The 25,588-nt window shown below is 39.2% G+C and overlaps 1 protein-coding gene across 1 annotated transcript in view; it reads right to left on the bottom strand.

The window, feature by feature from the left end:
* Positions 1-25,588, bottom strand: part of cntn3a.1 (contactin 3a, tandem duplicate 1) — a 102,208-nt gene that overhangs the window by 1,620 nt on the left and 75,000 nt on the right. Inside the window, exons 12-22 of the mRNA XM_061736430.1 lie at positions 22,247-22,374; positions 11,678-11,853; positions 9,950-10,067; positions 9,119-9,277; positions 8,791-8,940; positions 7,320-7,390; positions 6,579-6,813; positions 6,189-6,304; positions 5,731-5,917; positions 5,021-5,133; positions 1,330-1,498 (exon numbers count right to left, since the gene is read on the bottom strand). Of these exons, the coding sequence (XP_061592414.1) occupies positions 1,330-1,498; positions 5,021-5,133; positions 5,731-5,917; positions 6,189-6,304; positions 6,579-6,813; positions 7,320-7,390; positions 8,791-8,940; positions 9,119-9,277; positions 9,950-10,067; positions 11,678-11,853; positions 22,247-22,374 (1,622 nt within the window). The remainder of the gene's footprint in view (positions 1-1,329; positions 1,499-5,020; positions 5,134-5,730; positions 5,918-6,188; positions 6,305-6,578; positions 6,814-7,319; positions 7,391-8,790; positions 8,941-9,118; positions 9,278-9,949; positions 10,068-11,677; positions 11,854-22,246; positions 22,375-25,588) is intronic.

The raw sequence follows: 25,588 nt of genomic DNA, 5'->3' as shown, positions 1-25,588 counted from the left end.
ACTTGAGTATTAGATTTCTTTGGTATTTATTACTCTTACTTGAATACATTTCCAAGACAAATATTTTTACTTTTACTCGAGTAAATGTCTAGGAAGGCTGAAAAGTACTCGTTACTTTCAGGTCTGCTCTTTTTTCTTCTTCCCTAAAATCCTATTGGACACAAGCTGTTTTTGTCAAAGGAGGAGACCTATCACAGTGCACGCTCTCCACTGGGATGTACGTAAAGCGGAAATACGTCAAGCCTCCTCAAAACGATACCGCCAAAGTAGCCTGCGTTTGTCAGGTTCATTTGGTTTCAGTTCATGATTGTTAATAAACTCTGCATCATCTGCTGTCCTCTTATGATCCCATTCATTTGATTTGTTTTTGGTTTTTCTGCAGGTTTTATATAACATTGTGGTTCTAAAAGCAGCACATCAGTGCAGCTGGTTTCAAAGAGTTAATTCTCAGAAACAAGAGTTAAAAGATCCTTAAATTAATTTAGAAAAAATATAGTAATTTACTGATGTGGAAAATAAGAAATTTACTCTTACTCTTACTTTTACTTAAAGTAAATTTAAGAGCATTTACTTTTGGATACTTAAGTACCTTTAAAAGTAAGTACTTTTCTACTCTTACTCAAGTAATATTTTGACTGAGCTACTTTTACTTATAACGGAGTACATTTTGACCAGTAGTATTTGTACTCTTACTCAAGTACTGGGGTCGAGTACTCTGTCCACCTCTGTTTAACATACATAATAGTATTACAGAAACATACCAAAGAAACCTAGTTTAACATGCATGAAGCACACGTGAGCGCTGCCTGGTGCGAGTGCACATAACCGTCGCTAGGTGGCAGTAGCACCACGAGCTGGACTAAGGCCTTAAAGAGCTGAGTAAGTGAAGCAGACGCAGCAGAAGACACAAATAACCACTTTCAAACGACCGACGTTGGGCAGTTTCCCGTGCATGTCTGAGACCATTTTGGTGTTTGATTATATATCTTAGCCAGTTGGTAGAAGAGGGAATATATAACCAAGCTGCTTCAAGAGAAAACTGCCCTATTCAAACACTAGACATTAAACACCATTAAATGGGGAAAATGACTCAGCAAGGAGTCTAAGATAATCTATTAAAGGCAGCTGCACTATGTGTTCAAACATATGTAGCTGAATTAAATGCAGCGGTCACAGTTTTCTTCTGCAAGCTATGAAAAACTAAATAGTGGTGTGAACGATACATTTTAATAGAATGAATAGAGCAAAACAGTGTAGCAGTTGTATTTTCTTGCAGGATTTTGAACGTGGTCTCATGAATGTGACTCTCACGCTTCAAAACTGTCCCACCTTCAATCTTGGGTATGGTAATCTGGCGACTGCTAATGCCTTCTCCGCCCTCGCTGAAAGGTTTAATCTGGATCACGTAGTCTTCGTTGACAGGCAGCGACAACTCCAGGGAGGTGTTGTTGGTCTCCACCACGCTGGGACGGCTGTGTTTGTCCTGGCTGTACATCACCTGCAGGGAGCAGAGTGAATATTCTACTTTACGGCACCAAGTTACCCGGAGACAATGTGAGTGGTGGTTGTCACGCGTTGCACTGACGCGAGTTCCTGCCTCATTACACGGAATGATTTGCCTCAGAGAGTAATGAGGATGAGTCTTGTGCTGCACATCTGCACAAATGACTGAGATGAATTAGCAGAGCAGTGAGTGTAGCAGAGATGAAGTCCACGTGAGGTACGGATGTTCTCATAAAGATGCATTTAGATGGCCCGAGTTTGACATGTTAATATAAACAACAGGACCGATGGGACGAACATGTCAGAGCTGGGGATCGGTAACAAGGTTTATCTCCCATCAGCAAACATTATTAGCTGGTTAATGACATAGTGGAGCTGAAGTGGACGGAGTCGGGGATGAACAGCTACAGCCAGACAGGCAGCAGAAATAGAGGCGGGGCTAGTTTGCATATTTACTGAACCATGAATATCAAATATGGCTGTTGTAGTGTTTCATCTAAAGCATGAGATATAATGTCAGGGCATATAATTTACCTTTGGGAATTAATGAAGCATCTCCAGATAATCTAAGTGAAGTCATTTAAAAAGCTGTTAAGGTAAAAAAAACAAGAAAAAAGATTGTACTACTAAATTGCCCACATCTGGAGAGGAGATAAGTTAGTGCTCTTTTTTTGAACCACCTGTAATGAAACATCACATAGACGTGGACAATTCAGAGGTAAGAGCAAATCCTGGTCATGTAGAGCACCAATCGCTCTCTGGGCAGTGGTCAGTGGATATTAACTCGTTTTTTGAATCGTGTACTTGGATGTGGACTGTATTGTTCCTGTCACCGTACTGTTCTGGCTTAAACGTGCAAATGAGGAGGAGACCCAGCCGATGAGGGCGTGGGTTCATGGTATCCTGCAAAAGCAGACAGAAGTCGGGAGGGTTTGTGCTCATCCAGGAGCTGCAGCTCTACACTGAGTGTTTTCAGGTGTATTTCAGGCTGAGAAGCACTGAGACTCACAAAACTGTGCAGGATATGAGGTGTGTCACAGTATGTCTTAAAACTCATCATATGCCATTGGCAAAATCAGCTTTCTCTTGTGGTCTGACAGGTTAGGTAACTTGCCGCACCAAACATTTTCTAACTCTGCTGCTGCGGCCATACGCTTCGCGTGGCGGGACAAGCACCCATCGTCTCTTCACAAGAAAAAAGAAAGTGCTGTTTAAGATTTTATATCGTTAGCAAGTGTCTCCTTGCAGTGATTGGTTTTGAACATAGTCTTGGAGCTCTCTCCTCTGACTGCAATGCTGTTCTGCCTCAGTATCTTTTACTGGAATTTAGTTCCTGACTGTTTACTTTCACTGCTGCCTGAAAGAGAGTTAAAAAGAAAAAAAAAATCCTTATTCTGCCTCTGATGCTTCCAACACAAGTCAAAGGTGACGAACTGGGACGATATGATGTTTATACGCGATCCATTAACAACCACTCCAACAATCATCAGAGACGTAACCTTTGTTGACCTAACTAAATTGTTAAATATGGGATGAAATGTTTTAGTTATTATCTTGTGAGATTGTCAGAGGTCGTTTGCCACATTCAGTTTTGTGATTAGTTGAAGTTCGTTTGCATGGAAACAGACAGATCCTTCATCTAATCAGCTTATGAGTATTTTTTTCAAACCATAAGTCCTGCTTTGCACCCTGTTTGTTAAGCAGACAAGGTCGGATTAATAAAGGTCAGCACGGTTGCTGATTAAGCATAACAAATCATTATTGATCTTCACAGTCACTTTGATGAATGTGAATACATCTTTGATTATAAATCAGGGGAAATTGTTTCTTGTACGCCTTGAGATATCACTTCCACTGTTACAATGGGAAGTTGTCAGAAAAGCCAGATACCCAGTACGCCTACAGCAGCCACATGAAACATCGTGAGCAGGAAAAGAATTTCAAAGAACTGAAACGCAGAAATGTTCTGCATTAGACATGACGGTTTTATTGTGTGAGTGTAACATCGCATTAGTCATGCATGCTTTCTACTTTCTTGTTTCATTGTAAAGTAGTGATCTGTCTTGTCAGTCCAACTCCTGGCCCTGGTTCTCCAGCGTATATTTCTGCCTGCTCTGGACTCCTGCCAACCCTGCCTTTTTTCCTACTGCTCCTTAGTTTCTGCCCTCTCTAACCTCTGCCCACATCTCCTCACAGTCCTTTGTCAGATTGTCTTTGTTCTCCATCTGTGTTCATGTGCAGCTTCCGAGCGTTTCCTTCAAGCGTTTTCCACACGGTTCACTCTCCTGCCTCTTTCCTTGGTTTCTGCTGGCTCCTTGACTGGAATAGTTTGCTGGTGTTTTTTGACTGTTTGAAAATTAGACATTATAGATTCATACAACTTTAACACCCACCCCCCCTCCAAAAAAGGAACACTGTTTAAAATGTAAATAGAAACAGCAAGGCGATGTTTTGTAAATCCCAAGGAACATGGGAAAGAATAATGCTGAAAGTGATTTCAGGAGGCTCTTTCTTGAAAACCATAACTTCCTTGTGAATTTTGTGGCAGCATCATGTTGAGACATGAGCATCAAAATACTGGAAAAGTAAGTTTTCAAACGGACTGATTCAAACGGACTGAGGAATTTTTGTTTTTGGAAAGCATGAATAGAGTGTCCTTTTGTTATCAGCGCTCAGTCTAAAAGTCATTTTTTTCTATGTACTTTTGGGACCTGCATATGGGTTTATGAGCTCTGCAACTCACTGCATTCTGATTTTATTGACATTTTACAGTATATATTTATATATATATATATATATATATATATATATATATATATATATATATATATATATATATATATATATATATATAGTATCCTGCTGTTGCCCAGAGTCAGGACTAAACAGGATGAAGCTGCATTTCAGTTTTATGCTCTTCAGATCTGTAAGAGTCTTCCAAAAGATGTGACACAGGCCTGTGAGAATGTTCAGATCCAGGCAAGAAACGGTTATACTCAGCTGTGCGTATGACAACTGAAAGTTCATTTTTAATCAAATAAATTATATAATAATCGTTTTAATGTTTTATTAGCCTTCTTGTGATTTTATGTAGCTGTAAGCTGTAGCCCTGTGATTGCATGAGTATGATTTGTACTCTGCAAATAAACTTGCCTTGCCTACTATATAAGCTCTATAACTTCATCAATATACTGTAAATGTAGAATATATTGAAAGAAATACCTCTTAATCAGTGTTTACAAGCTGGTAAAAAGTATATATAGACAGTATATATATATATATATATATATATATATATATATATATATATATATATATACACCATTTTAAGCTGGGTGTGCAGCTATATATTGCTCTAGATTCTAGAGTCTAGAATAAACGTCTTTATCTTGGAGTTAATGGATGAACTCAGTCTGTCATTCCCTGTTACGCTACACTCTAAAGACATTTCCTTGTCAGCTTTTGCAGTGGCGCCACCTCAAACATATGCTGGAGTAAGAAAAACTCGACTCCTTGCCTTATATCCTGTGACTTCTGATTCGTTCTCCAGGGCGTGCACTTGGTCCCATCGCAGGATGACTTTGGAGTTGGACGTGTTCCACATGATTTTGACTGGGGCTTGACTGGGTGCTTGATGAGGACACGCGGGGTGCAGGACAAGGTGAGCAAGGGAAGAAAAACAACAGACGATCCAGTAAATATGCAACAGCGAACCAGCTCAGCATGAAGAAGATTTCTCATTATCAGTTTACCATCCCACTGTTAGGAGTGAGCAGTGACTCCACAAATATGCTTAACGGAGTAAAAGAGAGTCTAATGATTGTCAGTTTATTGTTGGAAGTGGATGAGTATGGAAGAATGTGTTTCTTATTTTAACCACAATCTGACATGTTTATATAATTATCATATTGAAACAAAGGACAAAGGAAGAAACAAAGGAAAATCCCAGCTTTTGTCTATATATATATATATATATATATATATATATATATATATATATATATATATATATATATATATGATTTCAGTGTACAAATAACAGCTGATACATAACAAGAGCTCCATGTGGTTTCGCATGTGAATGCTTCCTGCTTTCAGGAATGTTATTTGTCATAATTGGATTTTTCTTTCTAAAGACAGAAAAATGCAAAAAAAGAAAATAAAAAAAGAAAAGGAAAACAATACAAGGACATTAGCCAACAGCATCCTGCGAGTGCAGTCCCTTACGTGGTTTCTTGGTTGTGACATTGACTATGCTGCTCTGTGGACCCACTCCAGCGCTGTTATAGGCCCGTAGGGAAATGTAATATGTACTGCGTCCCTCCAGATCCCTGATGAGTACTGAAGTTTTATTCCCCACTGTCCTGATCACTCTGGCTGGCTCTTGCTTCTCTTTCTCCCCCCAGTAACGCAGCTAAAAGCAAAAGACACCCAGGTTATGCATCATCAGTTTGCATTTAATTTCATACTGAATCTTTGCCAGTCTCTCAATACAAAAGTGGGCAAACAAAAACAACCCACAAAGGCCTTCATATACTGTAGTTTAAATGAATATACAGTAGAAGCTTATATAAAAAGTCATAAAAAGTGGATCAAATGAAAAAGAAGAAAACAAGAAAGCTATGAGCTGTTGACACTGTCAGTTAGGTTTGTTGTTGTAAGAGTGTAAGACTCTGCTGTTTGACCTCGTAGCCCAGGATGCGTCTGCGGCTGTTACTCCAAGGTAGCGGCTTCCAGGTGACGTCCACCTCAGACGCTGATACACTCTTCGCCCTCAGCCTACCCGGAGCCCTGTTGGGCTCTGAAGAACACACAAGGGGGATAGTTAGGAATACATTATTTCAAATCCCCTGTATGACTTATTTAACATTTTCACCTGAGAAATAGATACATAAGCGCCACTTTATTTATGCCAATAGATTCAAACTACCCAGGTGACCCCAATGTAAAAGTTTATTGAACATGATTTTAAATCTTAAAACTTGTTGAAATTGAAATGTTTCAGTGGATCACTGTTTAATATTAGTAAACAAATTAACACGTGCTTTGTTTGACAGCTGCAGTGTTTCATATACCTTCCTCTGCTGAGTAGATTGTTGTGACTGGACTGAAAGGACTTTCTCCCTTGTTGTTGTAAACCCTAACTTTCACTTGGTAAGGGGTGAATGGCGGTATGGTCTCATTTTTGAAGACGTATTTAGAAGCGTCTGGGGACGTGACAGCAGCCTGCATCCAGTCCTGTGCCCCAAGTGGGCGGAAGGCCACCACATATCCGAATCCTGGACCGCTCTGCAACTCCTCGGGGACAGGCTGAGGAGGTATGAGATGACGCAGAAGGATGACTCAAGAGGGACGAGGTTGACTGAACTTAAAGATATTAATACCTTTGCAGATATACAGCTCTGAATAGATTAGGGCACTTAGAGAAATAGAGCTGACGGCATAACAATACATGCAAGCGATGCATGAGCTTATCATCCTGTCTGGTTCAGTGAATTTATACTGAAAAGAAATAAAATAGAGGTAAACAAACAGAGATGGAGATTTATTTCTCATTATGTTTCCATTTTGTTACACAATTAATGTAAGAAACACAAAAGAACAAAAGAAAAACATTCAAATCCAAGTCATTAAGTCTTCACTGTTCTTTTGTTATTTTGTTATATAGGTGAGTGTTGTTTTTCTTTTTAATTATAATCATTAATGATTGTATGTATTCAAGTACAGAAATAAATTCATCCCAAAAGAAGCTACTAAAAAAAAACAAAAAAAATCCCACAAAGCTGAAATGACTTCATGTATGTAAAAGTACTTACCTCCCAAGTCATTACCAGCTCGGAGCGTCCTCCACCGCCACCATTCAGCCTCGCTGGAGTCGCCCTGGGAGCTGACGGATCAAATGTGTTGCATATTCAGCTATATTCAGTTGCAGCTGAAAACATACTCTCTTTGGTTAAAGCTACAAATTTAGTAAAAAATGTTAATATAAATACAGGCTTATTAGTAGCCTAAAATACAATTTCAAAACATCGTCACACATGTGGATATTTTGGTTTTCCAACTTGCTCCATCTTATCCAAAAGCACCAGCAAATTTGCCCACAACGCAGGGGGTGGTGGGGCCTCCATGTACTGTATGAAAGATGTCTGACTCAAACAGATAAATGAGACCAGCAAAGGAATAAATACAATCCCTGAAGTCATCCTTCAATTTCTTTCTGCTTGTAAACTTTTCATTTATTTATAATTTAGTTAGTACTGATTTCTGTTGAACATTTGGAAGAAGTCAGTGCCATTCTGGGCGCAAATAAAACATTAGTTTCAAAAAAGCTTTTGGAAAAAAACCCCAACAACTGCTAATCCAAGCAACACATGGGTTTTTGTTTATATTTTTAGGAAAGCAGTTTCATTAACTCAACATATCTTCATTATGTGAATCTAATTCCACCTTATATCATCCACCACGTCACAAAAGTGAAGGATAACATCATCTACTTTTATGTCTCGTTCCTAAGTTGAATAACTTAAAAACTGGCGATTCTTGACATATATTTTGTTAATCAAATACTATGATTTTTCTGTCTTTTTAAGGTTGTAACTTCCATCAGATGCTGTGGACATTCAAACACGTGGATGCAGAGAAGATGAAGATGTTGCCCTTCATGTACCTTACTCAGACATCCTTATTCGCTTCTCCTCAATACGTAGAATCAGATGCTCAACGTCCGTTTCTCAGCTATGCAGTAAAAATCGTGTTGATCCAAGGTTTTGAATTCACTGGCACCCCCGTATTTTTCGGAGCTTATTCATGGTCATACTCCTGTCGGAACACTGAGGTCTTTCAGCCAGATGGTCCTTGATATTCCCAGATCGAGACTTAAAAATAGCAGTGGCCATGCTTTTTAAGTTGCTGCCCTCATTCTTTGGAACCGCATGCCACTACAAATGAAAATTGCTTAAACTGTTGCCGCAAAATCTTTGTTCAAGACTTATCTCTTTGTGCTAAATAAATAAACATTTTGCAGCAATACTGGCTGTTTTGAATATTTGTTTTTTGATGTTATTGTATGAGTCATGGCATAAAAGCCTGCCCTGCTGACCTGTTGCGATTGGTTCGATACATTCTGTACCGTTGGAAATAGTTGTGAATGGTGAGAGTGCTGTGTCCAATTTTGCTATATAAAGTTTTTATGAAGTCAATGGGTTTGGCCAGGCTACCTGTTGAGCCTATTGTGTAAGAACTGTGTTCCTGTTAGCAGTAGAAGAAATACAAAGAACCGCTACTTACGCATTTCTTTGGTGCGAGCCTTTTTGGAAGGCTTGCTGGGTTCCCCTGTCCCTATGCTGTTGCTTGCCAAAACTCTGAACTCGTACTCCACCCACGGGTTCAAGTCAAAGACGGTAGCTGACAGCTGTTTCCCCCTTAGCAGCTCAGGAACTGAGAAGAGATCACACAATTAACCTTTCATTAAAGCCATGCCCACTGACAGTTAGCCAAGCTGCTGATCTCTTATTTACTGTCATCTCATTAGTAGTGTTCAAAAAAAGATACCAGTCACATCTCCTCACAGTTTTTTTTTAAGTACTCAGGAAGCTTGTCTTTCACTCAATCTCACCCGTGGTCACAGCTTGCCAGCCGAGAGAGAAGGGCGTCCTGGCCTGGATGGTGTAGCTGAGGACGGGGCTGTGGTTGTCCATCCCCGGTCCCCATGATAGAGAGGCGCTAGTTGCCGTCATATCAATCACCTGACAGTCCACAGGTGGGCCAGGAGGACCTGGTGGGATCATCAATCACATTTCCCTCATACCAGATCATAAATGTTGCCAAGATTAAATAATAAAAGGCGGCACAGAATGCAAACAAGACGTACAGCAGATATAACAGATAGACTGGAGAGCTAATGCTGTCTGAGGTTCAATATTAAACTACATCTGCTAAAGCCCATCTTTTTGGGTTTGTTATTCTAAATTAGTGGCCATTTATGAAAAATGTAGTTATTCTTATCTAATCGTCTTCTTTCTTGGTGTGGCTCACATATTGATAGTCTGAATCTCCATCAGGGTTGATGATTTGTAGAAAAAAATTGCCTGGATAGGTTTATCTTATCTACATGTGCTGGAAATGAAATAATCTAAAAGAAATTATAAAAAGTCATGCATCCTTTGTCAAACAATTCATGAACGCTGATCACACTGGGTGTAGTCTGGGACTGATGAGCCAAAATTGTTCTGTAATTATAATATGCTGCATGCAACATTCTCCCATTCACCTTCCCAGATAGTATGGAAGAGTTAGGAATACTAGTTTATTTTCTTAAACACTGATTAAGCTCATGCTGTAAGTTTTACACATTGATACGGTCGTGCTCGTCCTTCTTCACTCTCCTCCTCACTGACTGACCTTTTTTTTTCTTCTTTTTTTGTTCCATAATGATGGGAATCCTTACCTCTGACGACCACATCTGTGGCAATGGACACACTGTCCACCTTGGTCTGAACAGCGCAGGTGTATTTCCCAGCATGCCTTAGTTGAATGTTGCGGATCATGACATCACCAGCGGACCGCTTTTAGTAATAAAAAGAATATAGAAAAACAAAACACATTTTCAAATTTCTTAGATATGCAAAAGAAAACTTCTAAACACCCCCCCCCCCCAAAAAAAAAAAACAAGCATAATAGTTATTTTATTTCATTAGACTGATAAAAGTCCACAGACAAAATAAATGAATGCTGCTTTAATCAATTATGAGGACAGATCTTTGTCAGGCATAAAAAAGCTTCCCTCAGCTCTCTCTTTTATTCTTCCTGATTAAATTTGTTCTAAAGACAACCACTCAATGCCAAACACACTGTGAGCTTTGAACTTTTAAAATTAAAGCTAATATTAAGTTGATGCATTATCTGTAAAAGTAAGGAACTGGGGAGCAAGATGGAGCTCTGTAACTACTTTCATCTTTAATAGGGACATTTTATGTAGAGAAAAATTCAGATGCTTCAAATCATTCACTTTGAAACTCCCTGCTGTCATTAAAATAATATAGCTAAGGGCTGGATGCATGACAGATCTTTCACTTTGGAAAATTTTATATACAGCAAGAAATAGAAGCTCCAAGCTTGGGAAATACAATGACACTAAAAAGTCGTACCGAATACTGCAATAATCTGCTGTGGACCTCTTACTTCTCCAGCATGCACGGCTTTTGTGGTCATGTAGGATTATTACATCTCACAGTGCACAACTTTCAACTGCATAATCACGAGTATGATGTTAAGATTGATACGTGTGCTGTCTAATGATGAGACCTCCTGAATTGTAGGCGATGACAGATGGGGAATAATGGCAGCAGCATTAATATGGTTTGGCGATGGAAAATACACGGAGAAATAATGATCAGCCCAGAATTTACTTTAAATTTGTAGATTCTCTGGAGCAGCAAGGATTTAGTGTTTGAATTAACTATAGAGCAGCACATAATTATAGAGCTCTTGTTGATGTTCAAAATCCTGCCAAACACACATAAAAACAAAGGGTGGAATGATAATTGTTCTCCCAAATTAAAAGACGATGATCAACTGCAACACATCACTGAGTTTGATCTTCTTGCTTGTTTCTCTCGTCAATAGAGGAGGCGTTATTAACAAGTACACTGTGCAAACACGTTCCTATTTTCAGCAGATAAACAAATTAAATGAGCGAGATTTATCATGAAAGTGTTAAATCCTTATCTGCAATCAAGATTTTAAGAACAGAAAGTATAATATGCTGCAGTATGTTATTCTAATGTGGCACAAAGCGCTTTCCTGAGACTCACTTAGAACTAGTGCAGTATATTTTATATGTGCAGTTTCTTTAGCAACAGAAATTTGAGAATGTGGAAAATGTATGCTTTAACTTTCATTAAATCTTTTGAATCTCATATTCAGATGCTGAAACCTTTCATATGTGGTAAAATCCACAGCACTGCCATGAAGTGGAAAAACAAATTTTTAAGAGGATATAGAAGTACAACTTCATAATCTAGCAAAATATAACTTTCTGTTAACTAGATTCCAGTCTTTCAACTATGCAAGTTCTACCACACTGAGCAGCTTAAAAGTTCCTTAACTATTTACAGAAAGTTTTAGCAAAAGAAATTGGGACAAAGTGAAAACGCGGATGGAAGGATGAACTTACCCCACCAACTTTTTCAAAAAAAGCCCCGTGGCTTCCAAAGTGGATGAGCTGCTCGTTGAAGAACCAGGTGAACTTGAGGTCCAGAGTTGGGTCATGAGAAACCTGACAGGGCAGCACAATGCTCTCGCCCACGGTGACATCCAGGTGGCCTGCTGGACTGGTGATCACAGTTGCTTCTGCAGACAAATAACAGATTCAGAAAAGATGTGTCATATTAATGGGGTGGCTTTCCTCATTTAGAGTTGATATGCCATCTTCCAGACTGTCTGCTCCACTGTATTACAGCGTCTTTGAGCAAAATATTTTTTGGTCCACCCACTCCTTCCCTGAACTTTGACAAATGATCAAAACAAAAAACATTGCACCCTTAAAAACAAATCCTGTCCTCTCTCAAAACGTATCTAAGATATCGCGCTACAATTATGAATCTGGCAGCAGACTTTTGTTGGATCTCCTTTGAGTTTAATAGAAGCGTAATGCTATGAAGCAATGGAACAGTGCAAGTAAAACAAAAACAGGGTTAGGGTTAGACAGACAGAGACAGAGAATAAAAGCAAGAAAAACTCCAGTGCCATTAAGGCTGTTCAGGTCTGAGTGTATAATTTTCCACCATTTATGTGAGACCACCAGGCCCTCGATGTCATCCTCTCTGTGGTGTGCATCAACATAATCTTTGCTCATTTCTGCTGGATGTCTCATTCAATAGCGCTGCTGTGCAAAGAATTCATCTCGGTCTGAGAGGCCTACACACAATCCACTGTGAATAATGCATGTATGCCACAAACATCTAATGAACAGGCAAACCTGTGCTGCATATCAGGGGGGAGTAAAGCTCTACTGTATATTCAGCTCTGTCAAAACAAGCTAGCTTGTTTACTTCACTTATCATAGGGAAAACCGACTGGCCTTGGCATTTTATTCCAGGAGAGTCTTGGGGAAAGTTTGGCACAAGTTGTAAACTGAGGGGGCAAAACTTTCTGCCTACGACTGCAAAGCTGTCAAAGACCTTTCGTTTTATGACTGGAGGGAAATTCACAAATTGGCCCTATGAATCCCTAGTGTCCAATGTAAACATCCATCCTCATTCTGTAAATTAACAAAACGGCAGTAAACATATTCAAACAGCTATCAGGAGCTTTATGTACTACATTGATCAGGGACAGGGAACCTTTTTATTTGTATGATGTGTCATTATGCCTGGAAATCCACATCCTAACGCACCAAAACATAAATATTGCACCTGACATTCAGTGACGTAATAACCTGGGGAGAAGTTGATCATCAGCAATCAATTCAATACATCTTAGGAATGATTTTCCTCTGCAATGAATGCATCATCAGCAAGTTGGACAATCTACAGTTTTGTAAAACCAGCAAACTTCTGTATCCTGTCAGAACATTTATGACAATCAACTTTTTCTTTCTTGTTACACATCCAACAGTTCTGTCAAATCACATAAGGAAAACTACAAATACTTCAATAATTATAAAACACATTTGAGTTGTGGAGTTCAGGATCCAATCTATCTGATGCATCACTTATCAGGCATATGTGCAGATATTGGAGGTTAATGGGTGAAACTTAAACCCCAATTCGTAGAACTGGAGCCTGCATGTGGAAGATGGAGACGTGGTGGGATTTTCAGAAGGTGAGATGTATCAGAAGACACGTGAGACCTCTGGGTCCTTAAATAGAGCCATTAATGAGATGGGGTAACAGGAAAGAGCCATGTAGAGGGGTGAAAGTGAACTTAAAACGCCTCAAGATTTACTTTCTAAACTAGCCCTCTGGATACACACTGTAGTTATAAAATATTCATGTTATACGTCATTCCAGTAATCCACTGTTTTCCTGGTTATAATTATTAACTGAATGCTTTTAGTGGACATGTACAAAAAAAGAAGGAAAAAGAGGAAACTATCACTTGAAGTTTTGAAAACAAGCTATTTTTCTTGTTTTTTTTAGGAGAAAATTCAATTAAATAAAGAAATAAAAATAAAAAAATAAAAATGCAGATTACAATAAGTTGGGCCGCTAGATACATTAAACCTTACTGCACACAGTGCGTTGATATATCTTTAGTATCCCTCTGTGACTAATTTCCGAAGCACGGCATGCAGACTTTGAGCAACATACATGCATGTTATTTTTACATAGTGTTCTAACAGGCCCACTGAGCATGTAAGGAGGCTCTGTGGGGGAAAAAAGAGCAAAATTCAGCTTCTATATAAAACTTGATTTGCAATTCAAAAAAACCTATGAAAAAACACCACCATCAGGCTTTTTAATAGAGCAGGGTTGTTGACTCTGCTCTTCACAAAGACCTACAAAATGCCTTGCACTGCAGAAGTGTGTGATTTAAATGGATTGAAATCTTAAACAAACCAAGCATGGCTATGAACCACTGTGCAAAGGAAAAAAAAAAGTATGAATTAAACATTGCGGCACATGAAGGCAATGAGCCTCATGTCTCATTTCCTCGAGCCACTGTCAGTCCACCAAGATCCTATTTATATTTTTTCCAAGACAAATAATTAGCTGGTGACACGTCCATCTTGTTGATGTGGGTTTCCATCAGGAAGTTGGTATTTTTTTGTAGGGTCGATGACAACAGTGCATCTATCTCATCAACATTTCTGCCCATTTCTTTGCTTTTGTACATGTAGCTGGACAAAGAATGTTGTTCCTGGTCAGCAGTGAAGATTAGGATAGTAATCATGTATACTCTCTCTCGCTCTATACATATATATGTATGTAATGACGTATGTATGTGATGAAAATGTAGAAAACACTATGATATATATATATATATATATATATATATATATATATATATATACACATACACATACATATATACACACACACACACACACACACACACACACACACACACACACACACACACACACACACTAGTCAATTTATTATAACTGTTAAATGCTCACAGCCATTCACCAACTAGCTTTCATTAACATATACTTTTAATACTTTGCTACACCTTGGTCACATGTGTACGAAAAAGCTGTCATGTTGCACTGCGCAGGATGATAAAATGTCATTACCTTAACAATGAAGCTTGCCAAACACACATTTATAATAACCTAAGAGCATGCTCACAGTGTAACAATGGAAATTGCTTTCAAAGTAAACATCACCAACAGGAAAGCACTGGGTTGCAATAGCTGCACAAATGATGGATGGATTTATCACTGGATGAAAAGCTGCTGCTGGAGTGGAAATGATAGTAAACCATGAGGTACACTGCAATGCAAAACTCAGAAAAAAGAAAAAAAGATATGGTACAGAATTGTCTTATACAAAGAGGGGTGAAAAGGCTGTAGCGATTACTTTACTTACTGTGACTTATTTCTTTGCACACACTATGAACTCAATGCATGATTTAGATTTGCTTTGCAGGTATGTCTAGCTACCGTCCGTTGAAGCTCATTAAATATTCTAGAGTCTTGGGGAGCAAATCAAATCAGTCTATCCTTGTAGTGAGTCGCTGTGCAGGCTTAGCACGATGACGACAGAGCAGTAACATAATCTGGATGTAAATGGTGTGGATGGCTGCAGCTGCAGATTAACCTCCATTTGAATCAGCTTTGGAATCAACTGTTTAAGATTCAGGCTTTCCTTTGAAAATTGAACAGAATACAGCAAATCACTCCTTTGCATGGTGGATGTATTTTTCAAAAGTTATATTACTTTCCTACAAAACACACTCTTGACTCGTTTCTGTCGCTATGACCATGTCCTCTAGTTCCTTGCTCTGATTGGTTGTTGCACTAACCAACAAACTGCAAAGGCAGTTTGATAAGCAGCCGTTGGTGCTTATCATCTTTCTAGATGTTGGTCTGATCTACCAGGCCACAGAAAAAGATTAGATTTGGGAAATTTAAGAATTTTAATGGAGAAATTAATAATTATGTTATTCCAAACAGGTGTGTTAACAGCTGACTGTAATGATGATGTTTTACAAAACCATATCAGCAAATGCTAAGTCACTGAGGGGCGAAGATAGGAAAAGGATCACCAGTAAAAAAAAAAAAAAAAATGAATAGCAATGTTCTTCAAATAAATCTGTAACATGCATACTTCTCCTTGAGTATTGTCTTTAAAGAATTGAAAACATTTTGAGGACTTTTACAGCATAAAGAGCAAGTAAATCCCTCAGATGGGACTGCGTCAAAGAGCCGTCAGTCATCAATAACTTATGCAACCACATAGGTGATGATTACTTTGGGAAACTTTTGTTAAACACGAACAAAGAGACAAATCAGTATTCCAGATCTTTTTTCAATAAATGAAAATTTGGTCAGGCCAGAAACAAAAAGCCATCCAGCAAGTTGAAAAGCCAGGCTCTGTGATGTGCAGGCTTCAGTGATGCACGGGCTGATCTGAACTGAGCGGTCGACCGCGGTCACCTGCGGTCACTGCAGGTAATGAGTCAGACAAAAATATGCATAATCAGTTTTGGGTCAGGTTCAGTCGGGCTGGTTAGAATAATTATTGTACTTTGAAAATGAATATTTGAAAACAATTTTAACACAATGTAAAAAATATAGCAAACGCTATATAAGTCATAAATACTAAGACATAATTTACTGATGGAGGAGATTTCCGTACAGGCGCAAGCGTGCGAGGGAAAAGTTGAAGACGTTGAAAACGGAAAGATAGCCATATAGAAAAAAAAAAAGTTTGAGGAAACAATGAATCAAGATCATATTTGTTGTCCTGATGGATCATCAATGTTTGAGCCTTTAGGCTAAGACAGACCATGATTATTTGTAGAACAGGGAACTTTTTTGTTTTTCTTTTAAAATACGATATATCCAAGAATCAGTCACAGAAAGCCCTTTTTTTGTCTGGGCAATAATCTGTATGTCTCGGCAGGCGCAGCGCCACAATTTCTATTCTGGGTGTAATGTTGGATGGGCCTTTAATTAATAACAGACAACTGACATAGAGCTGAAAATCCCAACTTGATTGTCTCTGTAGTGCCTGATAGCCGAGGCCGTTAATGCTGAGACACAAGCTGTTGATATGAGCTTTGACAGCGCAGTGCTGCTCTCTCTCCCAGCTCACCCAAGAAAAAACTGTGGGTCGCGTAGCGGGTCGGGTAATATCTTGTGTTTATTAAAATTGTGCAGTTCTAGTTGCAGTCGGGTTGACTGAAAATGCTGGTTGGTTCTAAACCTACCCACGGATCACTGGTGTGGTTGTATCAGTGACGTTGGAAAATATAATTTAATCCTCTGTGATCCATCGATCCATCCATCCATCCATCCATCCATCCATCCATCCTCTACACCCTCTTCAACAGGGACTCTGATGAGTCCGTAACAACTATTCTGTCGGTGCAGAATTAATTCAGTAAAGGACATGACATCTTAGAGCAACATATATTCCCCTCAAGACAACATTTTCAGGGATGTCCACGTAATTTCTGTGAGACAACAAAAAGGTGTAGCTCAGAAAACAAAACAAGCAAAAAAAAAACAATATTCAAAACCATATCACCCATATTATCAGCAGATTTGAATATTGTTTAAAAAAAGGGGGGAAAAAAAGAACTAAATACAGGTATAGGCTCATATCAAAGCTGGAATTCATTGAGCCTTGATAGGTCCGAATAATTACAGTGTGATTTTAAGTCATCTACCAGCTCCGGCCGTCTGCTACATTTATTCAGCAGTCCATCTGTAGCAGCCACCAGATAAAAAAGCCCTGGAAAGTATGCGGTGCTTCAGGGAGCATCCTAGCTCCCATTTCCCTCAGCGAGCCTCCAGAAATGTTGAGTCTGAAAGCCTCTGAGGACTGAAGCCAAGCACTACTGCAGATCTGGCGCGCAGACCTGGGCATTGAAAGAACCGAAAACAGACAACCAGATGAGAAAGGAGCCGATATGAAAAGGACACAAAGTAAGGGGTTGACCTTTTCAGAGACACCGGGGAGTGGTCGGATTGAAGTGAGCCATCATTTAGACACTGGAGACAGGTCAAGCTGAATAACCTCATGAAGGAAGAGGCTTTGAGGATGGCACATTTGAGACACTTTGGGAAAAAAGCAGAATAGGCCCTGTGGTGTAAAGAGAGCTTTAACTTGCGGGTGTTCTGGTAAGTGGTTATGCAATGTTCAGATGTACGTGTACTGAATATGGCCATCTGTATGTCACCAGCAACAACAACGGTCCTGGTTAAGCTAAGCAAAAGGTTATTTTCTTTTAATTCTAAATATTGAAAGTGCTCAAAGCTTGCCAATAAATATCTGGTAGATATTTTGTAACTGATTCCTTTTTTATTCAATATGCTCTTTCATCCATAAGCTGCAAATAGTAAATTACTACTGGAAAAATAAATATATGCAATAGTGTCAGGCAGGGCGCTACTTAAACAGTTTTGGGGTGCGAGAAATGTGAAAAAGGGTGCAAAGTTGTGACTGGATGAGAGCGTGAGAGATTATTTGAGTGCTTGAGATTGTAGAAACTAATTTTTTTTTGTTTCAAAGCTCAAACAGAAAATAAAACATCAAGTGTTGACCTCGAGACATCAAAATGAATCAGAAGTTATGGGGAAAAGGGCTTCAACAAAACAAAAAAGACCCAAAGGACAGAAAGTACACAAAAAAGAGAGGAGCTTTAATGTCGGTTAGAGACGTTTTTCGTTTTAAAGATTTGTTTGTGGCTTGTCCTTTTAAAGAGGTTGCACACAGATCATTTACTGAATAAAACAAATGTGTTTGTCTGTGTGCAGGGATAGAATAATAAAATGTTATATGTGTGAGTCTTCAATGGGAACCCCCCCCCCCAAAAAAAAAAGTATATATTGAAGCTTGAAATGACTTGGCTCCCAAATGGTGGCCTGCAGCCTCCATGATGAGCCTCTTTGATACCTAAACTTCTCAAACTGCTCCATGTCTACATGCCTAAAAACTAAAAGCTGATGTAAAGTATGGAAACCGGGGCAAAAGAAAAAGTAAAATAAATAAAACCTGCTTTTCCAAATAAGCTAGAGCAATTGTTCGTCCTGCTTAAACCGCCAAAAGGCAGGAGAAAGTAGTCTGTTTAATGAACCTAAAAAAAAAGGGCACGTTGTACAAAAAGGTTTGTCTTAAAATAACATAACCCACATAGCTGGTAGAGCTAGAAAAAAAAAAGCCAATGGAGGCTGAGACCTGCCTGGTATGACAGGTACATGGGCCTGTTCTGGCAGCTAGAGGACCACCGGTCCGGCTAGCACAGGAGACCGGCCAACATATTCATTAGCACTGCCTTATTTCCTTGTACTGCTTGGGCTCATGTAAATTTATGGCAATGTGTGTGTGCTTGTGCCTCAAGAATGGATGCTGTGCTGCTGTAAGTTAACACTCACTGAAAACTTCCAATATAATTTAGTGTATCAAAGTTTCAGCTTGCTTTATTATCTACCTTGTACAATGAGAAATAACTCAACAGGGACAGCTCTCCCATAAAGGAGAAATAGGGCCGCCGCAAGGGGTGTGCGAACCGTGCGACCGCACGGGGCCTCGCGCCCCAAGGGGCCTCGCGCTATGGGCCGTTTTTGAAAAAAAAAAAAAAAAATTTTTTTTTTTTGGTTCTTTTTTCCTTTTTTCCCTTATAAATATATAAATATCAACAGTCACGTTCCATTACAGAACTAAATGTGTACTAGTCTGTGCATATCAATAAATATATGTGCAATGATGCGCGTGTCTGTTGTTCAATACAACTGATCAGACCAAGCGCAGACACAAGCTGCTCTGATCCAGACGGGTGAAGTGTGGAACAAACTGTCACACAATGTCGAGAGAACGAGACAGATTCAGGAAATTTCCATCAGGGGATGAAAAAAGAAAAAAACAAAAGAAAATGGAAGAGTTTAATGCCTCTCTGAAAGGCTCGTTTGATAAATTTGTTACAAAAATCACTGATCCGACTGGGTCTCAAGCAGCCGTGGGGCCCCGCATCCAGGCAAGCCAAATGATGATGAGGCAGGGGAAGGTATCCAGTATTTTGCTAATTGGAGAGTTAAAATTGCGCATATAGACACCCGATCTGACCCGAAAAAAACAAAAATTTTGCGCGCGCTCGCTACACTCACGCGTGAGGGCCCCCCCTGACCATTTCGCACAGGGCCTTGCAAATCTCCCAGACGTCTCTGAGAAATATTATCACTTTTTTCCAAAAGTTGCTACTTTTCAGACCTGTTTTGGTCTATATACACACACACACCATAGGAACAGTACAAAGGTCCCTTCTTTTCAACCATACCTTCACAGCTCTGTTCATAGAAGTAGGTTTTTAGTGGGTGGAGTTAGCTTCTTGATTCAGCTCTACCCACATTCTTCAAGGTGTGTCTTTTTTTTTTTAAGTCGAAAGACAACTTTGTGACAACTTCAGAGGTACAGTAAATGCTGTGAGATGTGAAACTGGTTGGAAATCCCTTTGGGGAAGTTGGATAATTCTAGTCTGATCAGCTCTGTCATGTAATGCTGTCCCATCCTGATGTGCTTTCCAAATCGGAAATCGGATCATGGTAGTCCTCAGCAGCTTGAATCAAAGTCAACTGGACTTTTTTTTTCTTGGTTATTATAGATGTGGATGCTTCCAACCAGAAAGCTTAAGTTCAGGTTTGCTGGGGGGGAATCACACATCACTGACCCTCCTGTCAGTCATGTGGGTTCTTTTGTCATCTGTAAGTTGTTTACCTCGTCAGCTGGAGAGATATTTTTGGCACATGAATCAAGGCATGGATGGTTGTGAAACAGCCTGGGTAAAAGATTCAAGGCTGCACTGATGAAATGTCTTGTTGTCTGCAGAGGATGAATTCTTCATAAAGCTGCCTTAGAAGGTACAAAGTTAGGCAGAACTTGGATAAAGGCATCTTTTCAAGTTGTTAATCTTTTACAATCCAGACTGGGAAGACTAATGGGTCTATAATAAGGTGGATTTGTTACATCCCTGTCCTTCTTGGGACTAAAGACATAAGGGCTTAATTAAATGTTGTGTGACTAAACCTCTTTGGGAAGCCAGTTTCAGTTTAATGTTTGCAGAATCTAAGCAAAAAGTACATACTCAATGTAAGAGACAACAGAAAACCTGTGAGTACTTGATTTCTAAATTTAAAAAAATATATATAAATCTCCCATTTTTTTCCTGTTTCAGCATATTTGCTCAATCTGACACTGTTTAGAGTAAAAAATAACTATTTTTGTTGTCTCTAATTATCATGTTGACCTTCTCAATCACTCATTATACCTCTGCAATGATGAAAATAATACATTTAATTTTTAATGCATTTCACATGTCTTTTACATTCTGAGCACAGTTAAAACTGTTCATATAAGAATATTCATTTATTGTTTTTTTTCTTTTGGGCGGCCTCTCTCATGACCTCCATATTTGCTTTAGTGGCCTTTCAGACAGTTGTAAATCTCTGTTCCCAAAGTTTGGTCATCAAAAAATAGTTCAATGATTGTGCATTAGTACTACACTATTTATTCTTTATCATGTCTCCCTCCCAATATCAAATTCTGCAGGTTCTGCAATAGTACCCCTGCAGGATTGTAACAGCAGTATGTTAAGTGCAGACTGATCACTCTTCCTATTAAAGGGAAAACAATTAAAAAGAGCTCAATCAAGGGTATCCCTGTGGGTGGGGATGGGTGGAAAGGGGATGGGGCTTAGTAAGTCTCTAAACATCCATACTGTAGACTCGTGTCTTGTTTCACAACATGAACTGTGCCTCTTTCATCATCAATGGACTCTTAGTCAATTTTTGCCCAGAACAGGATCCGACACTTGCTTTAAATCTCCTTGGATCCAATTCATTTATTATTCAAGGGCCATATTAAATTGTCATCTGCAGGTACGGCGATTAAAATAAATGTAAACCTAAGTAGGTCCCACAGGTTACCGCAGTGTCTTACTGTTGTCCCTTTTTGACCCCAGCTCATTCCAGTCTCTGCACTCAAACAGCCCCCCTCCCGTTCTGTCTCTTTTACGGGAAGATAAATACCCACTCGTCTCACTGCTTTGTCATTCATTCAGCTGGGATCTTTACTGTGGATGCTGGGGATGGATTCATCCGGAGGTGCCACTATGGAGAACAACTCACATTCGTCTTCTCCACTTGAATCACAAGCTGTTGATTGCAGTCTCAAATCACCTCTTGTTTGCTTTTTTTCTTTTTGCCCTTATCACTGTGAAGCTGCTCTGAGACCTTCACGCAGTCGATGTTTGACCTCCCTCAGTATTGCTTGCATGGCCACTACCATTTTCAGCTTGGTCCTGTCAATTTAATTGTAAAGAAAGCTGTTGTAACACTGCTGCAAGTCGGTGATCACTGCAGTCATGTAAGTCAAGCTGGGGAGGGGGCGTCACCTGCAGCGTAGGTGACGTTATGTTGAGGGGTTCTTGATTTGCTTTGGGTTGACAGCTACACGATATATAATTGAAATATAGAAATGATAATTACCAAGAATGCAATTTCCATTTCAATTTCATGCATTAACTTGAGTTAACCGAGAAAAAGTCAAGAAGCCAAGGTATTGGGGTAACTTACCTTTAACTAAAAGGCTTCCAGTACTACTTGCTACTCCAAACTGGTTTCTGGCTGCACAAGTGTAGAGTCCTGCATCCATTTTAGTAACATTGGATATCCGTAGGCTTCCGTTATCCAACACCATTATTCTATAGGGGATGGAAAAACAAGAAATTGCAAACCTTTATATACAAAGTACATATTAAAGCTACTAAAACATTTACACTTCTGCCTGTAGTGTTTTTGTGTTTAATAATTTCATTACATGGCAATGTAATAAAAGTAGAAGCTCATTGTACAGATTTACAGTTTTGGCTCTCACTAGCAATTTCATCCCAACAGTGCATGATCACTATATTGGAGAAAAGACAGATTTTTGAATTAACAGGGATAGTGAAAAGAATAGAGAGTAAATAAAAAGATGATTAAATAATTCTTGGCACACATAAATACACCATACACCATAAAACTGCTTTAATGTAGATAGTAAAGCTTGGGAAATATAGCAGATAACATTTAACAATTAACAGAACCTAAAAAAGTCTATTTAGAGACTGATTTATTAAGATACGTTTTCACACAGTGCCTTCTTGGAAACTATTAGTTTTTTTAATCCAACACTGATTGAAACAACTCTTACTACTATCCAGTCCAAACAGGATTTCGATTTAATTAATTTGACAATCTGACTAGAGAAGAAAATAAAACTGTGCGGTTATCCTTTCATTAAAACAACCATTTCATCTCACAGCAACAGTTACATTTATTTCACTGCGATTTATGAAACACTAAATAATAATCAGAACTGTAAACTAACAAACTGCAGATTATAATCAAACACATTTGAAGGTGTTGCAAAGTTAAATAATTGGATATATTTTGAGGTTGCCAAACAAAATCTTATTTTGGTAGCAGTGAAATGGGTCCAAACAGCATGACCACAAACAACATGGAAGGAGAAACACACAATTACATTAATTATACTGCATTTTTAGAGTGGTTTGAAAACAGCCAAGACAAAAGGGTAGGAAAAAAAGAGTTTAATTAAATAAATTGAAGCTTAATCATTTGGATGAAATCGAGGAGGAAATCTTGATGCCAAAACAAACAAAAAAAACTCTCCTTTGGCTTTGTGAAAAACCAGTCACATGTTGCATGAAATGTTTCAATTACAAGCTAAAAGGATTTATTTATGTCTTCAGAGTGCACACGACAGCTCATTCTAGACCTGTATTTAATGAAACATTAATCAAAGCTTGGCTTTACTGTGCAACAAAATTACTGAATTCACACTCCATAATTTTGTCTTCACTGTTTTCGAGGCAATCCAGCAGTCAAAACAAATTTATCTTGTTGTTTCTCTTTTAAAATTTGCAATTGCTGGAAGCAATCCCCAAGTTCCATTACTGCAGGTTTCTCTTGCCTAATGTATTCTCTACGTACAGATACTTTTATAGAATAACAAATTACTAGTTGAACTCGAGTGATAGATGTAACTATTTAAATATTTTAAAGATAAAAAGTCATAGAGCAAGTCAAAGTGGACACTTTCCTCTACATGTGAAAAAGCTTAGTAACGTTAGAGCCTATTCTGCTTTTAAGAGGAAAAAAGAAATGTCCAACAGTTAAAGCTGGTTATTTCCGACACTCGTTTTGATGCAGCTTCATTGGACTGACAGATGAAGTGTTGCAAATTCAAATCAGAGAACTATTCACAAACAGCACTCAGAGCTTGAGTGCATACTGCCAAAGAAATGGAGCCTGTCTGCATGTAGACGCAGTCATGGCAGAGCGCCGAGGGTCTGTGGTCTGTGGTGACAGGACTATGTTAGACTGGTACAGGACATGTATGAGGCCAGCATGACAGCAGTGAGGTGTGAACTAGGAGTAATAGATGGGTTTCAAGTAGGGGTGGGACTGCATCATGGGTTGGCCCTGTGTCCCTTCTAGTTTGTCATGGTGATGGATGGGTTGACAAATAAGGTCAGACAGGAGTCTCCGTGGACTATGATGTTTATGGAAGGCATTGCAGGGAGCAGGTGGAAGAAAAACCTGGAGAGGTGGAGATATGCACTAGAGAGACGAGCACTGAAGGTCAGTCGCAGTGAGATAGAATACGTGTGTAAATGAAAGGGAAGCAGGCGAAGCGGTGAGGATGCAAGGGATGAAAGAAAAGAAGGTACTGGAGGTCAAATTATTGGGCTCAACAGCCCACAGCAAATGGGATATGGAAAAGGGAATTAACGCGAAGGCAGGGTGGAGTGGGTGTAAGAGAGTGTCCGGTGTTATCTGTGTTGGACAAGTAGAAGCTGGAGGAAAGGGAAAGGTTTACCCGGGAGTAGTGATACCAGCTCATCCCTATGGCTTAGAGACGCACAGACCCAGACATAGGAAGCAAAGCTGATAGTGGCAGAACTCAGCATGTTTAGATTTTCTTTGGGAGGGACAAATATGGATGAAGTTAAAAAAGGAGAACGTCAGAGGGAACGCCCAGGGTTAGTCAGATTGAGATGGTGGGGTGGTAGGATGATGGAGATGAAGGTGTCAGGCAAGGGAAAAAAGGGGAAGACCAAAGAAGAGATTTCTAGATGTGGTCAAAGAGGACGAGGAGGATAGAGGAAGATGCAGAAGACAGAGAAAGATGGAAATAGGTGCTCCCCTGTGGCAACCCTTGAAGGCAGAAAAAATATATCCCTTCCGATCTTTCACTCTTATTTGGTTTTCTAAGTAAATAGTTGGACATGAATATTGCTACAGTAACTGTACATACTTCCCAAAAACTAGAAGTAAGAGAAAAAGAGCAGATATACTGTTAGAACCATTTCTGATTATAGAACCTCTGTTGTATTTGCCTACGAGGAGAGAAATGATAATAAAAGACAGAATCGGTTAGTTCAGCTCTCCCATTGAAGCCAAGAATCTGTCTTGCAGAAATGGCCTCAAGCACGTTGTCTTCAGCAGCTCAGATCTCCCCAGAGGAGCAGACATGAAGAAAAATTCAGTGACAGCAGTGACAATAAAATATCACACTGTTAAAACTGACACTCACCGCATGCTGAACTAATAATTAATTTGTGCCGGTATCATAAAAGTTTTACATCTTAAATCCGATCAGCTCAATGATATGAAACAGTTGTTAGATTTAGATTCAGTTTCTAAGATATTACTTTCAAAAATACATCTTTGATTACTGCCATACTGTATGCTATTTGTGTAGAAGAGTATTTTGTCGAAGAAAAGGGCCAACAATGAATAAACATTCAGTGTTTGTGGGAGAAATATGTTTTTGACATTTCTGATGAATGCAAAGCAGGAAATGCCATGCCATGGCTTCATCTCTTTTACGATGGCAAGCTCCAGTGG

This window comes from Cololabis saira, chromosome 12, assembly GCF_033807715.1.
Source record: "Cololabis saira isolate AMF1-May2022 chromosome 12, fColSai1.1, whole genome shotgun sequence".
Lineage (NCBI taxonomy): Eukaryota > Metazoa > Chordata > Actinopteri > Beloniformes > Belonidae > Cololabis > Cololabis saira.
Note: the sequence above shows the minus strand (reverse complement) of the source record. Positions and strands in the feature narration are given on the sequence as shown.